This window comes from Sphaeramia orbicularis, chromosome 15 (genome assembly GCF_902148855.1).
Source record: "Sphaeramia orbicularis chromosome 15, fSphaOr1.1, whole genome shotgun sequence".
In the NCBI taxonomy this organism is placed as follows: Eukaryota; Metazoa; Chordata; class Actinopteri; order Kurtiformes; family Apogonidae; genus Sphaeramia; species Sphaeramia orbicularis.
The window spans coordinates 12,270,733-12,287,722 of NC_043971.1; the positions used below are offsets into that span (position 1 = coordinate 12,270,733).

The following is a 16,990-nucleotide window of genomic DNA, read 5'->3' on the forward strand; positions in this document are numbered from 1 at the left end:
TCCTCCACTATCTGGTAGACTTGAGATTCAGTGACACCTGACCACCATTAAAACTGCGCCTGTTACTATAGCAGCGACTCCGCTATCGATCAATTTTTCAACAAGCCGGCCTGGTGGAGGGCTAAATTTAGACTCACCGACCAGTTTGACTGAATAAGACACAATGGTGAGCCAGAGCTGAGGTGCATATACTGTCCATGTTCCAGTGTGATCACACCTGCTAAATGTGGATACATGATCATACTGGGCAATAAAACACAGATGACACCAGGGAAAGATATTTCTAATTTTTTTTTTTTTTAATTTTTTTATTTAACCTTTATTTAACCAGGAAATATCCCATTGAGATTTAGAACCTCATTTACAAGGGAGTCCTGGCCAAGAGGCAGCAGCAAACACAGCACAGAATTACAAGATTACATAGTTATACTGCAAAAATCCAAATCTTACCAAGTGTATTTTTCTCATTTCTAGTCAAAATATTTCATCGCACTTAAAATGAGAAATAATCACCCAAAGAGTAACTTTTCAGTGAGATATATAAACTTATTTTTAGACAAAATAGCTTGAAAATCTTATTTTAAGAAATCTCACCAAGATAATTTTCACTTGCTCCATTGGCAGATTTTTTTTTCTTAATTCAAGATTCATTATTTCATTATTATTTTTGGCTTAATTCAAGCAAAAAAAAATCTGCCAATGGAACAAGTGAAAATGATCTTGAAATAAGACTGTAAATTGTAAATATTCTTATAATGCAGTCTTACTTTTTTTTTTTTTTTTTTTTCACATTAAACCAAGAAAATTTGGAGTTGTCATTATTTATAGATTATTATGCTATTATTTTACTTGAAATCACATTGGGCTGTACGTGACCCCTGAACTAAAATGATTTTGCCTGTAATTTTTAGACTTTGCAGGTTCCGCTTATGGGCTGGATTGGACCCTTTGGTGGGCTGGATTTAGTCAGCAGTCCATATGTTTGACACCCCTATTAGGGGATAAAGTCATTAATTCAGTGCACTTTAACGTGTCCCAAGTAGGCATTTAGCAAAATGTAATTTAACCCTATAATGCCGAAAGTATCATATTTGATACGTGAGTTTTGAAGCCCTCTGCATGATCAGTGTGATATTTTTTTTCTTGAAAAACCTGATGTATACAATTAGACACATACAATAGATGGATAATCCACCAGGGGGAGGAATTCACTCACCAGAGGCCTTTCCAGTGACACTGCAAGATTGTCAGGTGGCAGAACTTTACCAATTTTGAAAAGGAATTACCAATTTGTTAGACATGTTTGTGTCTAATTATGTTTTTGTTTCTTCAAAAATAATATTTGAGCATTGAGACTTGATGTATTAACTATGAAACAAAATTGAAAATCATACATGGAAATTGATATTTGAAAAAAAAAAAAGTTTTGGTTGTTCAGCAGGACCAATAAAGGCTCCGGTTACAAAGAACTGGAATTTTCTGTCAATAATTTAATGGTTCAGGCTTTACAGGGTTAATATCAAAATGTTATATCATTATACAAGGTAAGGTAAAATCCATTACATCAGGTTCAGGTTAACTCACTTTATAATCCCTGTATTGGAATGTGTCCCTGTAGGGAAATTCAGTGTCATCCACAGTACCTAGTATTAGCATTAGCATTAGCATTGGTATAAGTACTTAGCACACATATTATCAGATGGAACCACATTTATACGTTGCAGCACTGTACCACAGTAGCAGATCATGTTTTGTGTTACAAACGTGGAGAAAAAAAAGTCCAAAATTGATGTAAAAATTACAATATTAAAAGATAAAGTTGCTTGTGCTGATGCTAATAGCCTAATAAGCTAAAGTATAAAAATGTCAAAATGGTAATAGCATTAAATAACGGGCACTGTAGCCCGTGTTTACACAAATATGAACTGCAGCGTGGTTGGAAATACACGAAATGTCACACTTCAGACAGATCACAGCCTTGTCAAATTCTGGCATTTGATGTAATCTGAATATCTGACAACATTACAGAAGAAAAAAAGAGCATTTTTTTTAAAAGAGCAGCCTCTGAATTTCCTGCCCATGCTTCGTTATCTAAGAAAATATTTTCAGTTATTTTAGTCCCTGGGGAAAATGTAGGATAGTTGGTTTCAACACACAGGGTATACATTAATTTTGAAAGAAAATATGTCATGAAATTGGGTCAATAAGGATGTTTCCTTCGAAGTAAATTGCACAATTCTCCATGGGGCTACAGAGCTGTCTCCGAGGAATATAAACGACAATATACATGTATAGAGATGTGTAGCGTTGGCACAAAAACCTAAAATAATGAACCACAAATTTATGTTGTCAAAGAGAAAATGCAGACCTGAGAAGATGAATCTGGTCTTTGAGGTTAAGGGATTAAAAACATCCATGGAGCTGTGGTGAAAGTGACGATCAGTTATTGTATAACCAATTAAATCCAATCCAATCCACTTTATTTATATAGCACATTTAAATGACAAGAACATTTCCAAACTGCTGCACATCATAAAAACAATTAAACAATTAAAAGAAATACTAAAAACAATAAATAAGTACATAAAACTACAACAATGCTCTAAATCACAGGTGTCAAACATGCGGCCCGGGGGCCAAATCTGGCCTGCCAGAGGGTCCAGTCTGGCCCCTGGGATGAATTGGTGAAATGCAAAAATTCCACTAAGATATAAATCATTTTAGTCCAGGTTCCACATTTAATCTCAAGTGGGTCAGATCAGTAAAATACTATCAGAATAACCTGTAAATACTCACAACTCCAAATTTTTGTCTTTGTAAATGTAAAAACGTTCATGTCATGTTACTGTATTTACACTGAAACAAACTACCATTTCACAAAAACGCGAATAACCTGAACAAATATGAACATTTTGAAATGTCTGAAGTGCAAGTTGACCAATATCCTGCCTGTTATTAAATGTTTTGTGTATTTGTTGATCCACTGTGATCTGTAAGTTGTAATTTACATGTGTAAATGATAAACTGGGACATAATATTGTTAAAATTACACTTAGTTTTCTTAAGATATTTCAGTTTGTTCATGATATTTACATAATTTTAAAGGATAGTTGATAGATGTAAAGATTTTGATTGAATAATTTTACTTTTTTCGCCCTAAAACATAGAGGAAAGTTTGGAGTTGACATTATTTATATATTATTATGTTATTATTTTACTGGTCCGCCCCACTAAAGATCAAATTTGGCTGAATGTGGCCCCTGAACTAACACAAGTTTGACACCCCTGCTCTAAATAAAACAATAGAATTAAAGGTTCAATGTGTGATATTTAGTGAAAAAAAAAAAAAAAACACCTGTCACTTTGAGAATAAAGTCATTGTATAATGAGAATAAAGTCACAGTTTAAAAAAAAAAAAAAAATCATTATTTAATAAGAATAAAGTTGTACTTTTATGAGATTAAAGTCGTAATATTTTGAAAATTCTACAGTTTACAGTTTTACAGCGAACGCAACAAGCGAGGCAGCAACTTTCACTTTTGTTGGACTCAAAAACTTGGAGTAGAATTCTCACAGTTTCTTGCAAAAAAACAACCCTATAGCTCTGGTGTAACCACCGATGGCCCTGCAGATGACCACTTCATCAGTTTCTCCTCCACAAAAGAGGCAATTTGCTCCAAATCAGTTCAGCTCTTACAACAAACCCAAACTTGTGCAAACTCACTTTAAATTCCTTAGACTAATGATAATGTGTTGATGGGAGGATAGGCTCAGTATTTGGTCTTGCGTAAATTCCAAATTAAAGTATAACTTCATAAAATGTTCCAAGTTCTCCATTATTTGATGAGTGGGTACGACTTTATTCTCATTATATTATGACTTTATTCTCAAAATATTACAACTTTATTGTCATTAAATAATACGTTTTTAAAATTATGACTTTATTCTCATTATGTAATGACTTAATTCTCGAAATATTACGACTTTATTCTCGTAGTGACAAGCTTTTTTTTTTTCTTTTCTTATATGGCCCTAATACGCTAATAACCCAAATAACTTCTAGAGCAGCTGCTGCAAAAGTAAATTCTTAAAACACTGGAAAAGTCAACCTAAAATGTCAGAATATGTCCCAAAGTAGAGCAGTAGAGTCACATTTGACAGAATTACAGCAGCAGTGAATATTTAAAGTGTAAGAGTGTGATATTTAGAGACATCTAGCAGTGAAATTGCAGATACCAACCTGCTGAATCCCCCCCAGACTGACCCAAAATACATAAGTTTCTGGTTAAAGTCAGTGTTTGTTTGGTCCGTTTTGGGCTTTTTGGTTAAGATGATAATTTCCATGATTCACATTCACCAAAATAATGAAATAATTCACTTTAATGCTAGAGACCATGTGCTTTTAAACAGAATAAAAAGAAAAGGTAGTCTGTTATGTTGCAATGTCTGATGCTGCACAACACAAAAAATTTAAATTTCACATTCTGAAAATAGAATTATGAATAAATTAGACTCAATTTTTTCTTCTGCAACATTGATTCAACCAGTAAAACCCATGTAGTTTGACGAATGACGGTAGTTGTAGATGCATATTTTTATATTCAGTTAATGATATATTGTACAGTTTTTCCTGTTTTCTTTGTTTTGATATGATAACCTTTGAATTTACTTATGTTAAATATATACGAATACCTGGTTTCTAGTGAAAAATGAGGATAATATTTTAATAAATGGTGATAAATCACTTAGGAAACATTAAACTACCTCTATTTTCTTCACTTTTAACCACTTCATGAGGCCTGTTTTTAGCTTTGTGACTGTACATTTCCTTTTATTACTGCATTCATGTGCGATGTCGGGCTCATGAAAAGTCAAATGGATGGTTTTACAGAATATTATCTATTTCAGCAAATAAAGTGGTTTTAATGAGCTCAACCATAAACATCTAAAGCAGTAAATTAAAGTTTTAAGACCTGCAACTATTTTTGTGGTGATTTCCAATCAGTGTTTTTCTTTACATTTAACCTTTTCTTATCACCATTTATTACCTCCGCCAAGGAGGTTATGTTTTTGCCGGCGTTGGTTTGTCTGTCTGTCTGTTTGTGTGCAAGATAACACAAAAAGTTATGGACAGATTTGGATTCAAATTTAAGGAAATGTTGATACTGGCACAAGGAAGAAATGATTACATTTTGGTGGTGATCGGGGGGGGTGGGGGCACTGGCCTTGGTGGAGGTCTGCACTTTCCGAATGCTTTTCTAGTTAAAATATAAATTAAATTATTATATAAATTGTTATAATGCATTTTACATATTTCACTAGAAACCAGGTATTATCCTCCTGAGACCCAGCAATGCATTTTTGTCCTCTGTAGGGGACAAGAGATTTACACATGTATTTATTTATTTATTTATGAAAAAGAAAAAAAAAAAAAAAACACTGTCCACTGCAAAAGACACTGCATTAAAAAACTAGAAGCACTCGGAGAGCGCAGACCTCCGCCAAGGCTGATCAGTGGCGACTCCCGTGGGCCCCCCCACCCCCGATCACCACCAAAATTTAATCATTTCTTCCTTATCCCATTTCCAACAAACCCTGAAAATTTCATCCAAATCTGTCCATAACTTTTTGAGTTATGTTGCACACTAACGGACAGACAAACAAACAAACAAACAAACAAACAAACCCTGGCAAAAACATAACCTCCTTGGCAGAGGTAAAAATCTATCTTGGAGCAGAAATTTCCTCAAACCCAGAGCTCTGCTTACTGGGGGATAAATCCCAGTTACCCAATATAACCAAATGTAACTTTTCGGTAATTTCAGTGGGTACAACAACAGCTTGTCGAGTCATTCTAAGACACTGGAAAACATCAGAAACTCCACAGATGAAAGAATGGGTCTGTGCAATGACTGAAACTGCATCCTATGAATCTATGCTTTGTAGATTAAGTGATGACAGAGGGGAGGGGGAGACCCTCTGGGACAGGTTTTGGGATTACATAAAAGTAGATAGGTCAGTATGTATGAATATATGAGTGCATGTGCAGGTGTATGTGTCTGTACAGATATTTGCTGGTTGATGTTTTCATGTAGCTGCTTTCTTTTGTGTTTTGCTGCCTGTCTATTTATTTTTTATTTATTTTATATTATTATAATTTTTCTAATTTTGTGTTTGTGAGATGAAGCCTATGTTGAGTCTGTCTCTAGCTATAGCTAGAGCTAAATGTTGATTGTATACTACATGTTCTTGTGTGCCATGTACCAAGGTCTTAAAAAAAAGTTCAATAAAAACTTGAATTTCAAAAAAATAAATAAATAAATAAAATCTATCTGGAAAAAACATTGCATCATATTGTTTCCAATCAAGACAATTATTTAATGTAAAAAAAAAAAAAAAATCCAAAACTTTTCTTTCCTGTATCTCAGGAGGTTATTCTATATTTAATGTGAGTAAATTCAAAGGTTATCATTTCAGAACAAAGAGAACTGAAGAAAAAGTGCATGATATCATTAACTGAATGTAAAAATATGAACCTGTAGATCTATTTTCTCCCACTTTAACCACTTCATAAGGCCTGTTTTCAGCTTTGTGACTATATATTTCCCTGTATTATTGTATTCATATTCTTCTGTGTAGTCATTTTTAGGTATGTTCCTCTGTTGGCGTTCTGGGCTGAAAGTGTGATGTCAGCCTCTGACACACACACACACACACACACACACACACACACCTACACACACACACACACACACACACTCTCTCTCTCTCTCTCTCTCTCTCTCTCATCACAGAACAACTATAGCCCATCACCTGAAGTGAAAATCTCGCTCTGGGAGCAAAAGCGCAACATTCAGCCTGGTTGCTAGGCGACATGGGAACACATGGTTTGAAAGAGAATTCATGTTTACACCGCCTTGTCAAGGAAGTCTCATGTGACGGCAGAGTGCATGAAGCGACATATACACCGGCACAAAAAGGGCAGCACAGGAAAGGTCCCCCCACCCCCACCCCCCCTTCCCATACTGAAACGGAAGTGGCGTTGATGAAGAGCGAGGCCGAGCTTCATGTATTGTGTAATTAACAGCTTTTTATAAGTAGACTGCGATGACACTAAAACTGTGAGTTTTTTAACTCTGTGATAATTGGTTTTGACAAGATGAGAACCACTTGTGTCATCGATTCACACCTAAATATGCTCTGGGCACCGTTCCCATCAGTCCTTTCTGGGAACTGAAGTGAATCCTACGAGTGGTGGAAGAAGTATTTAGATCCTTTACTTCATTAAGAGTATTAAAATACTCCACCACAAGCAGAGGGTCTGCTTTCAAAACCTTACATAATAAAAAATACACTGAAATATATGAACTTGTTGTGTATTAACCCTTTCATGTACAGTGGACAGCTGATCAAAGATGTTTTCTTGTATGTTTATGGATTTGTTGTTTTGTGCATCATCCCATACGCTGCAATTCATACCATTACTGTAACTTTGCTGTTCTAGATAAACCTGATCTGCAGTCACATGTTTGAGTGTAAAAAATTGCTAATTGTTACGAGACTGTAATAAACAGTTGTGTTTTTTGTTTTTTTTTCAAAACAAAAAGTTGTTTGTCTTTGTGCATATATTATTAAAATGAAAATTATTACTATATTTATTATTTTATAAAATTATAAAATATAAATAAAATTGTAAAATTATATTTTATAAAACTATAAAATATAAATATAAAAATTATTACTATAAAATTATTACTATATTATTAAAATGTGAGAAAACATCAGATTAGCAGCATTAAAAATGTTTTTATTTCATAGTTTTCACGTAGTATATCAGTAAATGCATGTTTCTTTGCTTCTAAAATCAAACGCATGGTGTCCAGCTGAGTGGACATTTTTGTAACTCCTTGATTTAATAGATTCATTTAAAAAAAAATCCATTGTATTGTTTTTTTTTTGTGTGTGTGTTTTTTTTTTTTCATGCCTAATGAGGAATAAAAACACTGCGGAAAAAAAAATTTGATTAAGGTTCTCATAATTCATGCATGAAAGGGTTAAAGGAGGGATATTTTGCTTTTTTAAACGGAATTATGCATTTTCAAACATTCCCCTGTGGTCTACATAAACTGTAAATGCTCTGCTTGGGTCTGAATTCTTCATTAATTCAACTCCACAGGTCTATCTTCAACCCTATTTCTGAGTAATGACACCAGAAAGGTCATTTTGAGCGCTGGCCCTTTAAATGCAAATGAGCCACTTCAGGCCCCGCCCCCTCCAGGTTGTTGCCAGTGCTGCTCTGTCCCGTTCAGCCACTTGTGTTCGTTAATACAACCAACAACTGATCATTTTAGGTAATCAGCTCAAAGTTTGGAGACGTTTTCAGTTTTTACTCCAACCGCAGCTGCTGATAAACAATTGTCGTACTCAGAGAAATGTATGAAGTCTTGACCTTATATGTCCAAATGTCGTCACTTGGCGTTCTTCAGGCACACTTGATAAAAATGTACCTGGAGTCGACCTGAGAGCACCCACTAATTTTCTTTTTTGACATAAAAGTTTTATTTTTCAAAATGTATCACCTCTTTGTAAGTAGCTTTGGCTTGAGTCCATATTAAAAATAAATAAATAAATAAATCACATCACTGCACTTTCAAACTCTTAATAAAGGGGTCATATTTTGCTAAACCCACTTTTATTAGTCTTTGGTTCATTTATTTGTGTATTTGGACCCTAATAGTTCATTCATAAAGTTTGAATTTGAACCCTCCAGGTGCTGCAAATCTATCTGTATATTCATTTTGGCAAAAATCAAGTGAATTTTTATTACCTGTTTAAATTCCTTCTTAATTTTTTACATTTTATATCTAATTACGTCATGACGTTTGCACATATAAGGTCCAGACTTTGACGAGCATTTCTCAGAGTACGACATAATTGTTTATCAGCAGCAGCGGTTGTAGTAAAAACTGAAAATATGTCCAAACTTTGAGCCGATTACCTAAAATGTTCAGTTGTTGGTGGTATTAACGAACACAAGAAAGCATGGTAAACAACATGGAGGGGGTGGGCTCATTTGCATTTAAAGGGCCAGCACTCTAAACGACCTTTCTGGTGTCGTTACTCAGAAACAGGGTTGAAGATGGACCTGTGGAGTCGAATTAATGAAGAATTCAGACCCAAGCAGAGCATTTACAGTTTATGTAGACCACAGGGAAATGTTTTAAAATGCATAATTCCATTTTTTTTTAAAAAAAGGCAAAATATCAGTCCTTTAAACTAAAATTCAAGCACTTTTCAGACCTTGAAAACAAGCATTTTCAAGGATTCCAAGCACCCGTACAAACCCTGCATGTATTCTTTCTTCCTTTGTTTTTAGCTTCTGTAAATTAACCCTTTCATGCATGAATTATGAGACCCTTAATCAAGATTTTTTTTTTTTTTTCCAGAGTGATTTTTAATCCTCTTTGGGCATGAAAAAAAAAAAAGATTGAATTTTTTTTTTTTTATTAACCTATTTTTCATGGAGTTACAAAAATGTCCACTCACCTGGACACCATGCGTTTAATTTTAGAGGCAAAAAGACAGTATTTACTGATATACTGTGCGAAAACTATGAAATAAAAACATGTTTAATGCTTCTAATCTGATGTTTTCTCACATTTTAACACACTCTAGTACAGGGGTGTCAAACTCATTTTAGTTCAGGGGCCACATACAGCTTTATATGATCTAAAGTGGGCCAGACCAGTCAAATAATAATTAATTATAGGATAAGAACTTATAAGTAATGTCAAAAAAAGTTTTCTCTATGTTTTTCAGTGAAAAAAGTAAAATTCTGCAAGGAAAATGTTTACATCCGAGAACTGTACTTGAACATAACATGAACAAATATGAACAACCTGAAAATTTTAAAGAAAATAAGTGCAATTTTAACAATATTACATCTTAGTTTATCATTTATACATATGCATCACAACTTACAGATCACAGTGGATCTACAAATGCACAAAACATTTAGTAATATTCAGAATATTGTTAAAATTCCACAGACTTCTCTTAAGACATTTCAGGTTATTCACATTTTTTTGTAAAAGGTTAGCCTGTAAATGTAAACATTTTTGTGTAATTTTATTTTTTTTACACTAAAACAAAGAGAAAATCTGTGGTTTTCATTATTTATAGGTTGTTATGATGATAGTGTTTTGCCAGTCTGACCTACTTTAGATTGAAATGACCTAAAATGATTTTAACATCACTGACTGTTAATATCTTCAGTGTAGTTTTAGCATTTCATAAATTCATCCCAGGGGTCAGATTGGACCCTTTGGCGGGCCGGTTTTGGCCCCCGGGCCACATGTTTGACACCTGTGCTCTAGTATGAGTTATTACTTACTTCATGGAGATAATATGCAAAAAAACCCAACTTTTTGTTCAAAAAAGCAACAAAAAATAACCCATGTTAATTACAGTCTAATAACAATTAGCAGGGGTATGAATTGCAGTGTATGGGATGATGGAAAAGTGTCCAGTGTGTTGGCTGATATGGAGCTAAAATAACAAAATCCATGACTATACAAGAAAACACCTTTGAACAGCTGTCCACTGTAGTGACCACTATGCATGAAAGGGTTAAACCTTTCCTCTTAATACCTTAAAAAGTAGCATTCATTCATTCAACTAACACTACAAAGTAAATAAACATCTAAATAAATCTACAATACTTTTCAAGAACTCAGACTTCCAATAGGCAGTATCTAGGAAAATAAAAACCCCAGCCAAGTAAATCACCTCTTTCCATGTGTGTTGTTACTGAACTTCACTTTGTAATGCTCTAGATGTGTGAATATGCATCCACAGGGGGGGCAACTGAATGAAACGCATGACTGACAACACCACAAACAACTGAGCGCTCCCAGCAGACAACACACACAAACCCGACAGAAAACACAATGGCACCCCAGCGCCGCAGATGGGATGAAACAATCACTGCTTGGGTTGAGTGTTTAGAAAAAAAACAAACAAAAAAAAAAAACAATATCTGCAGAACAGACCAGACGAGGCAGAGCTGAGGTCCACAATAGAGCTTTATTTTGTCATTCATCAAAATAACAAACTTAGTATCTCTGCAAGCTACTGTAACAAACTCAATCAGAAATTAAAAAAAAAAAAAATAATAACAGGTACACCTCTATTTACACCATGTTTTCTGATGTACGCTCAATCACCTGCACCTCGTGATTAGGAGCAAATGCCAAGTAAGACATGAGGCGGTCAGCTTCTACATGGTGCTGCGCCAACAGTAGCAGACAACACATGGCCTATGTAGCCGGTAGGGGAGCTGGACAGTACAAGGCTAATCTAATGTCGAGTACCATTGTGTGCACTTCAGAATAGAAGCCTTTTGATCCCACTCGGTGCTTTTATTTTAATGACAATACAGATCTGATCTGAGCTTATCTGAACAGTAAGAGGCATTGGCTGATGCTCCTCAGTGCATTCGGGAATTCACAGGGGACAACTTTAACTTTAAAAATGGTAAACATTTCATGTGTATTCTAAGCAACAAAAAGAAAAAGAGAGCCTATCAAAAAATGGAGCATCTTCGTCCTCGATACAAAAATGGGAATTATTACAGGGTATACAAACTCAAGGATCCATTATAACTGAGAAAACAAGACAATTTTCAAATCCGGGTAGATTGTAAATTTTATTGGAAAACAAAAATATACAACTTGGAATGGATTATTTGAGGCATGACCAGAGGCCATAAAAAAAATTAAAAGAAAAAGTTAAAGTAGTGAGTAAAACATTAAAAAGCATGGTAAGATTAGTCGTTTTCTGGTATAGAACAGCAGATACAAAAAGAGTTTGTACGAGTACCTAGGAGATACACCCGTGTCATTTTTTTGCAGTAGTGCAATGCTGAGAGATTTTCCATATATACTTTGTCCGTAGTCCATGCAGAGTTCAAACTCCTCTACATTGTTTCCATGCCAACAGTGTTGCCAAGTGACAACCAGCTGACAGGTTTCCAATGTCGCCATGCGTGGAGGGGCCCCGAGCACACAAGACAGGAAGATTCGAAGTTCTCCGGCTCCCAGGGGCCTCCACAGGCATCTGGTTGTATGACCATTCCGTCACTCCAAAACACCATGACAGCAAAAGAAAGGGACATGGGGACAAGAGCCTATGCAGTTTACATGCAGTTCCTTTGGACAGCAGAAGGGGCAGGGACGAAGGGGGGCTATTAAGATTTTACAGATAAATTACACAAAGAAAAAAGGCAAATTATTTATATACGAAATCTGTACAAGGCCTTCACTTCGCCGTCATCATTTGTACGAACTCTGCAGGGAAGAGAAACACATTTTGTGGCTCAGTATAAAAATGTGATTGACTAAATTAATTATTAAAAATAAAAAAAAACTAGTGAACATCAACCCACCTTCATAATTGACCTGTCCGTCTCCATCAATGTCTGCTTCTCTGATCATCTCGTCCACTTCTTCATCAGTCAGCTTCTCACCAAGGTTTGTCATCACATGACGCAGCTCAGCAGCACTGATGTATCCATTACCATCCTTTAAAAGATAAGTGGGTGCATTTATTGGTAAGCGTATCAAAAAAACAGCTGCTGTCCACGTGCATGTGTAGGAGTGTAGACAGACTATTTACCTTGTCAAAGACACGGAATGCTTCTCTGATCTCCTCCTCGCTGTCTGTGTCCTTCATCTTCCTGGCCATCATGGTCAAGAACTCTGGGAAGTCTATCGTTCCATTGCCTGTAGAACAATGTTTAAATAGATTGACAATGGATTCTTGTCAACCACGTGTACCTGAGTTCAGGTACCACATTTGATAGCCAGACTGAGCTCTCACCATCAGCATCCACTTCATTGATCATGTCCTGCAGCTCTGCTTCTGTTGGATTCTGGCCCAGTGAGCGCATGACTGTGCCCAGTTCTTTGGTGGTGATGGTGCCATCTCCATCCTTGTCAAAGAGTGAAAATGCCTCCTTGAATTCTGGTTGCAAAAACAAAGCACATGGGCTTCTTTAGTTAAATGCTGACACTGCACGTGCAGATTTATATTGGTGAAGCTGCATAACAACATCAAGTCCTACGAAAAATGTAATTCTTTCCCTTCATCTTGCATAACACTGCATCATGTGGTCTTGATCAGAACCCTGCATTAGCTCAAGTCCAATAACTGCTATACATTACTTGTGTTTTAGCTACAAACTAGCTTCAGCAGAGTGACGAGCCCTTCTGTTTTGGGTTTCAACTTCTGTCTTTCTGGCTAAACAAGGACAGCGGCCACGAGACTGAGCAGAAGGGCAGAGGCAGGGTACGTCGGCGAGCGAACAACAGCCTGTGTGTTGGAGCCGTGAGGGATGAGGAGCGATGACACACTCATCAAGTGTGATGAGGCCAGTGGGCAATGAACAGTGGCATGCAGCAGCTTGTCAACATCATAAAGACTCCAACCTGCCCTGCCATTTGCGGGGTCAAACACACAGGGCAACACCCTCTTCATCTGAAAAGAGCTGCTGTCTGAGAATTAAAGTCTCTCAATACAGACCATCAATACTGAGGTAAACCAATTCACACACAGATGAGCAATGAGTTACAAGTGTACTAATGTGTGCTATAAGACAGCGCAAAAATCTACTGCTATAAAACATCAACCAACACCCTACACTAGCACACAAAGTGTGAGATAAACATAGTGAAACCTAACACCTACACTGCATAATAATAAAAAAGCTACCCTGAAAGCCATCAGGAAATCCACTACAACTGTGCCACTTTAAAACATAAGTACAGTACAATAATGGAAAGGTCTTTAAGGTCAGACCGACGGCAAAACCTTATGAGACACTCCTGCATGGTTTACGTAACATCAGGTTCCAACTTCTATCACTCACTAAACACACAGAAGTCACTATTGTAATGTTCCTGAAGCACTCCATCCGGTGTGAACACACCCAGGGCAAAGGACGCATTATCTCACCAGAATATAGAAAACCCTTCCAGATTACATCATTTATTACATAGCAACCATTAAAATGCAAAGTTTTCCATGAGGGAGTCCTTCTAGGCTCCAGAGCCAGCCAGCCAGCAACAGCCGTTTCATTCATTCCTCTTTTATGACCAGTAGGCCGTCTTGTGGAATGCCTTAAATGGCAAAAGTATAAATCCACTGCAAGAGACGCTAGGATCCATATCACAAGGCACTTTGCAGGAAATGAAGAAAGAAGCAGATCAATGCAGCGATGGCTTACCAGCAATCTGCTCCTCTGTAAGCTGATCAGCCTGAAAAGGCAAAAGATGAAGCAATTAGTGTCAAAAAGTACACATTTAGGAGTACACATCATTCACCATCATTTATCTGACCCCATTTGAATGTCCAACACCACCATGTGAGGTTATGGCTCCTAAATGGGCACAAACATCCTTCTAGCGAGTTCTAAATTATGCTCAAAGATACAACAGCTATAAAAGCAGGCGTGGATTTGGACTTTAGGGGCATTTCTGTACTGTTCTGCCTGAAATCAAACAGTAGACGTGACAAGGACCACAAAATATGTAAACTAACAATATCTCCAGTGCGTGTTTCTTTAGCTTTAATGCTTAACGACGCCAACTTGGCCACAGACAATGAATGACTTAAATTTTGGCGGTAAATGTTGCTAGGAAGAGCTAAAGTTAGCCAACAGAGCTAATGCTAACCTACCGACTGACAGTTAACACGGCAAGCGCGCATTTAACACAATCACTCCGTAATATAAGGGTCCTCAGCCGTAAGACAGTGCCTGGCAAATAGTCACATTTATTATTTATTAGTCAGCGCCTCTCAGATGGCAGAGGATGAGAAAAAAAAACATGCACAAACGCCCGGCAACCGATTCATTACCCTTAGCAAGACTGCTGCTGGCTTACATAAACCACTATTATTTCAGAGGGCTACGATCGCTGGTACAAGCGTAACTATAAACACTGTGAGCTCCTAGTTTTTCCCAAATAAACACTAGTTATAGTTAGGATGTCTAATAAGCTGGAACTAACTAGCAGGCAGTCATTTCAGGGACTGCGGTCGGGCTTCAGCTCAGCCACCGGTGAGGTCACGGTTCCCTCTTATTAGTTTCTTGTCTTTAAACATACTCACAAGCTAAAGCTCCCTAAACCGCATCTAGAACGAACGAGGCGCAAAGTTTAACGAAAGATCCGGCTTTTCTTACCATTTCGACGCAGTTGTAGCTGCTGGTTTATGCCAAAATCCGTAGGAAACCACAAACGACGCGGGGCTGTAGTGAACTGACACCGTCTATGAATACACTGAGGCGAAGGCAACTGGACTCGCATTTAACGGCTATCCGAAACTCCGCCTCTTTTCCGTATCACTCCGCCAACTTCCCTTTTCTCACTTAGCGAATTAGATTTAAAAAAAAACACCGGAGCGAATAATTAGACGGTCGATAAAAACAATTAACACCCTAAGTATGCGTATGGGGCTGATGTTAAGGTTCGGACGCCGATTTTTGGATATACGCCACGTATTGTTGGCGGTCTAAGTGACGACGTATGAATACTTTCTGCTACTCTGTGATTCGGTGCAAGACGTAGCGGAAAGAAATCGCGCTCTGTGATTGGTGCGTTTGTACCTGCAATGCGTCACTCCCTTGGTCTGCGCTGCCGCTGCATCTTGTCCATAGACATCCCAGTCAGTGCCACAGGCGTAGCAGACAAGCTTGTTGCATAGTGTGTGTATACATATGGGCATCACCTTTAGGGAGACCCAATATGATAGTTTGGATTAGTAATCAGTCTGCAACAACATAGTTTATTATCTATTATTTGGATTTTGCTGAGCTATTTTGCATCTACTTTAGGTTGTTGTTGTTTTTATTCTTTTGCTGCAGCTCATTTTTATTGCATTGTATTTTCATGCCTATTCTATGTGATTCTGATACAGGCTGACCTCTAAAGTTGCTCCCTGTCAGCTGTGCAAGTCCTTATCACTTCACATTTTTGCATGATGAGATGCAGTGTTATGGCTGAATTAAGTGTGAAGGGATAATCATGTGTAATAGGTGCATGAATGTGTTATTTTAATAGACGTGTGATATGTTAAGGGTCTGTGGCAGGCATTACCATCAGATGACACTGGGTCGTCACTGTAGTGCCGGCCCGGTGGTGGGGATGGTCGTATCTGATAGCCTGATTGCTTATGCATGACTGATCTCCCAGCGGCCACCTGTCTCTGGCCTGATCCTGTGGGAGATGCTGAGGTGGCAGAGGGTCGACAGAGATCTGCGAGAAGAACTATGAGGAAAAACCACAGGGAGCGACTCGGGAGCGTCTCTGCCCCCCTCTCTACCTTCAATTCTTCTTCATCAGAGCACAAATACCAGAAGCAGAAAGATGTGACACTTGATTATATTTAAGAAAAGAGGCTCCAGAGTGGCTCCTGCTTTCATCAGAGCTGTTTGCAGAGAGGATGCTGCCAGTGCCACGTGATCTGCTTGAGCAGCCTCAGAATAAACCAGGCTTTTTTTTTTCTAACACACCTAATCTGGAGCACATTCTTCCCATTTTAAATCTGTTTTTCTGCCCAGGGTTTTTGTCACTCTGCAGATTATGTAATGGAAAAGGTGAAAGCACAAAGACGTAAATCTGTCACAAGAACCAGATAAGCTGCAGCATGTGTGAATGGTTATATGCGGAGGTGAATGTATTCTACCTTATGCCTGTTTGCAAACACTGAGGAAACACTGAAAAAAACGCCTTCATTCAGACTAATAAGAATCAAATTTTACCTGTCAATGGACGTCTTTGTTGCTCTGCTCCAATTAAACGGTTGTATGAAGACAAGGCTTTGTGTGTGTGGGTCATAAATATTTCACAGGCAGAACAGTCGTCTGCTTTATTCTATTGCAGTGCTTCGTCCGACTTGCAAAATCAGCTGTTTGGTCAGTTGATGGCATGCC

General features: G+C 37.3%; 1 protein-coding gene across 1 annotated transcript; it reads right to left on the bottom strand.

The window, feature by feature from the left end:
• Window positions 1-11,066: 11,066 nt before the first annotated feature.
• On the bottom strand, window positions 11,067-15,367 carry calm2a (calmodulin 2a (phosphorylase kinase, delta)). Its single transcript, XM_030155735.1, has 6 exons — window positions 15,242-15,367; window positions 14,285-14,315; window positions 12,880-13,023; window positions 12,676-12,782; window positions 12,446-12,581; window positions 11,067-12,347 (listed from the first exon to the last, which is right to left on the bottom strand). The coding sequence occupies exons 1-6, from the start codon at window positions 15,242-15,244 to the stop codon at window positions 12,319-12,321; spliced, it is 450 nt and encodes a 149-aa protein (XP_030011595.1). The 5' UTR covers window positions 15,245-15,367; the 3' UTR covers window positions 11,067-12,318.
• Between the last annotated feature and the right edge of the window lie 1,623 nt (window positions 15,368-16,990).

What these genes read in the sequence shown, in the direction of transcription:
- calm2a (XM_030155735.1), bottom strand. An exon ending in TACAGAGGAGCAGATTGCTG is followed by an intron (nt 13,024 to 14,284) that starts GTAAGCCATCGC and finishes TTTTGCAACCAG; the next exon opens with AATTCAAGGAGGCATTTTCA. An exon ending in CAATGAAGTGGATGCTGATG is followed by an intron (nt 12,783 to 12,879) that starts GTGAGAGCTCAG and finishes ATTGTTCTACAG; the next exon opens with GCAATGGAACGATAGACTTC.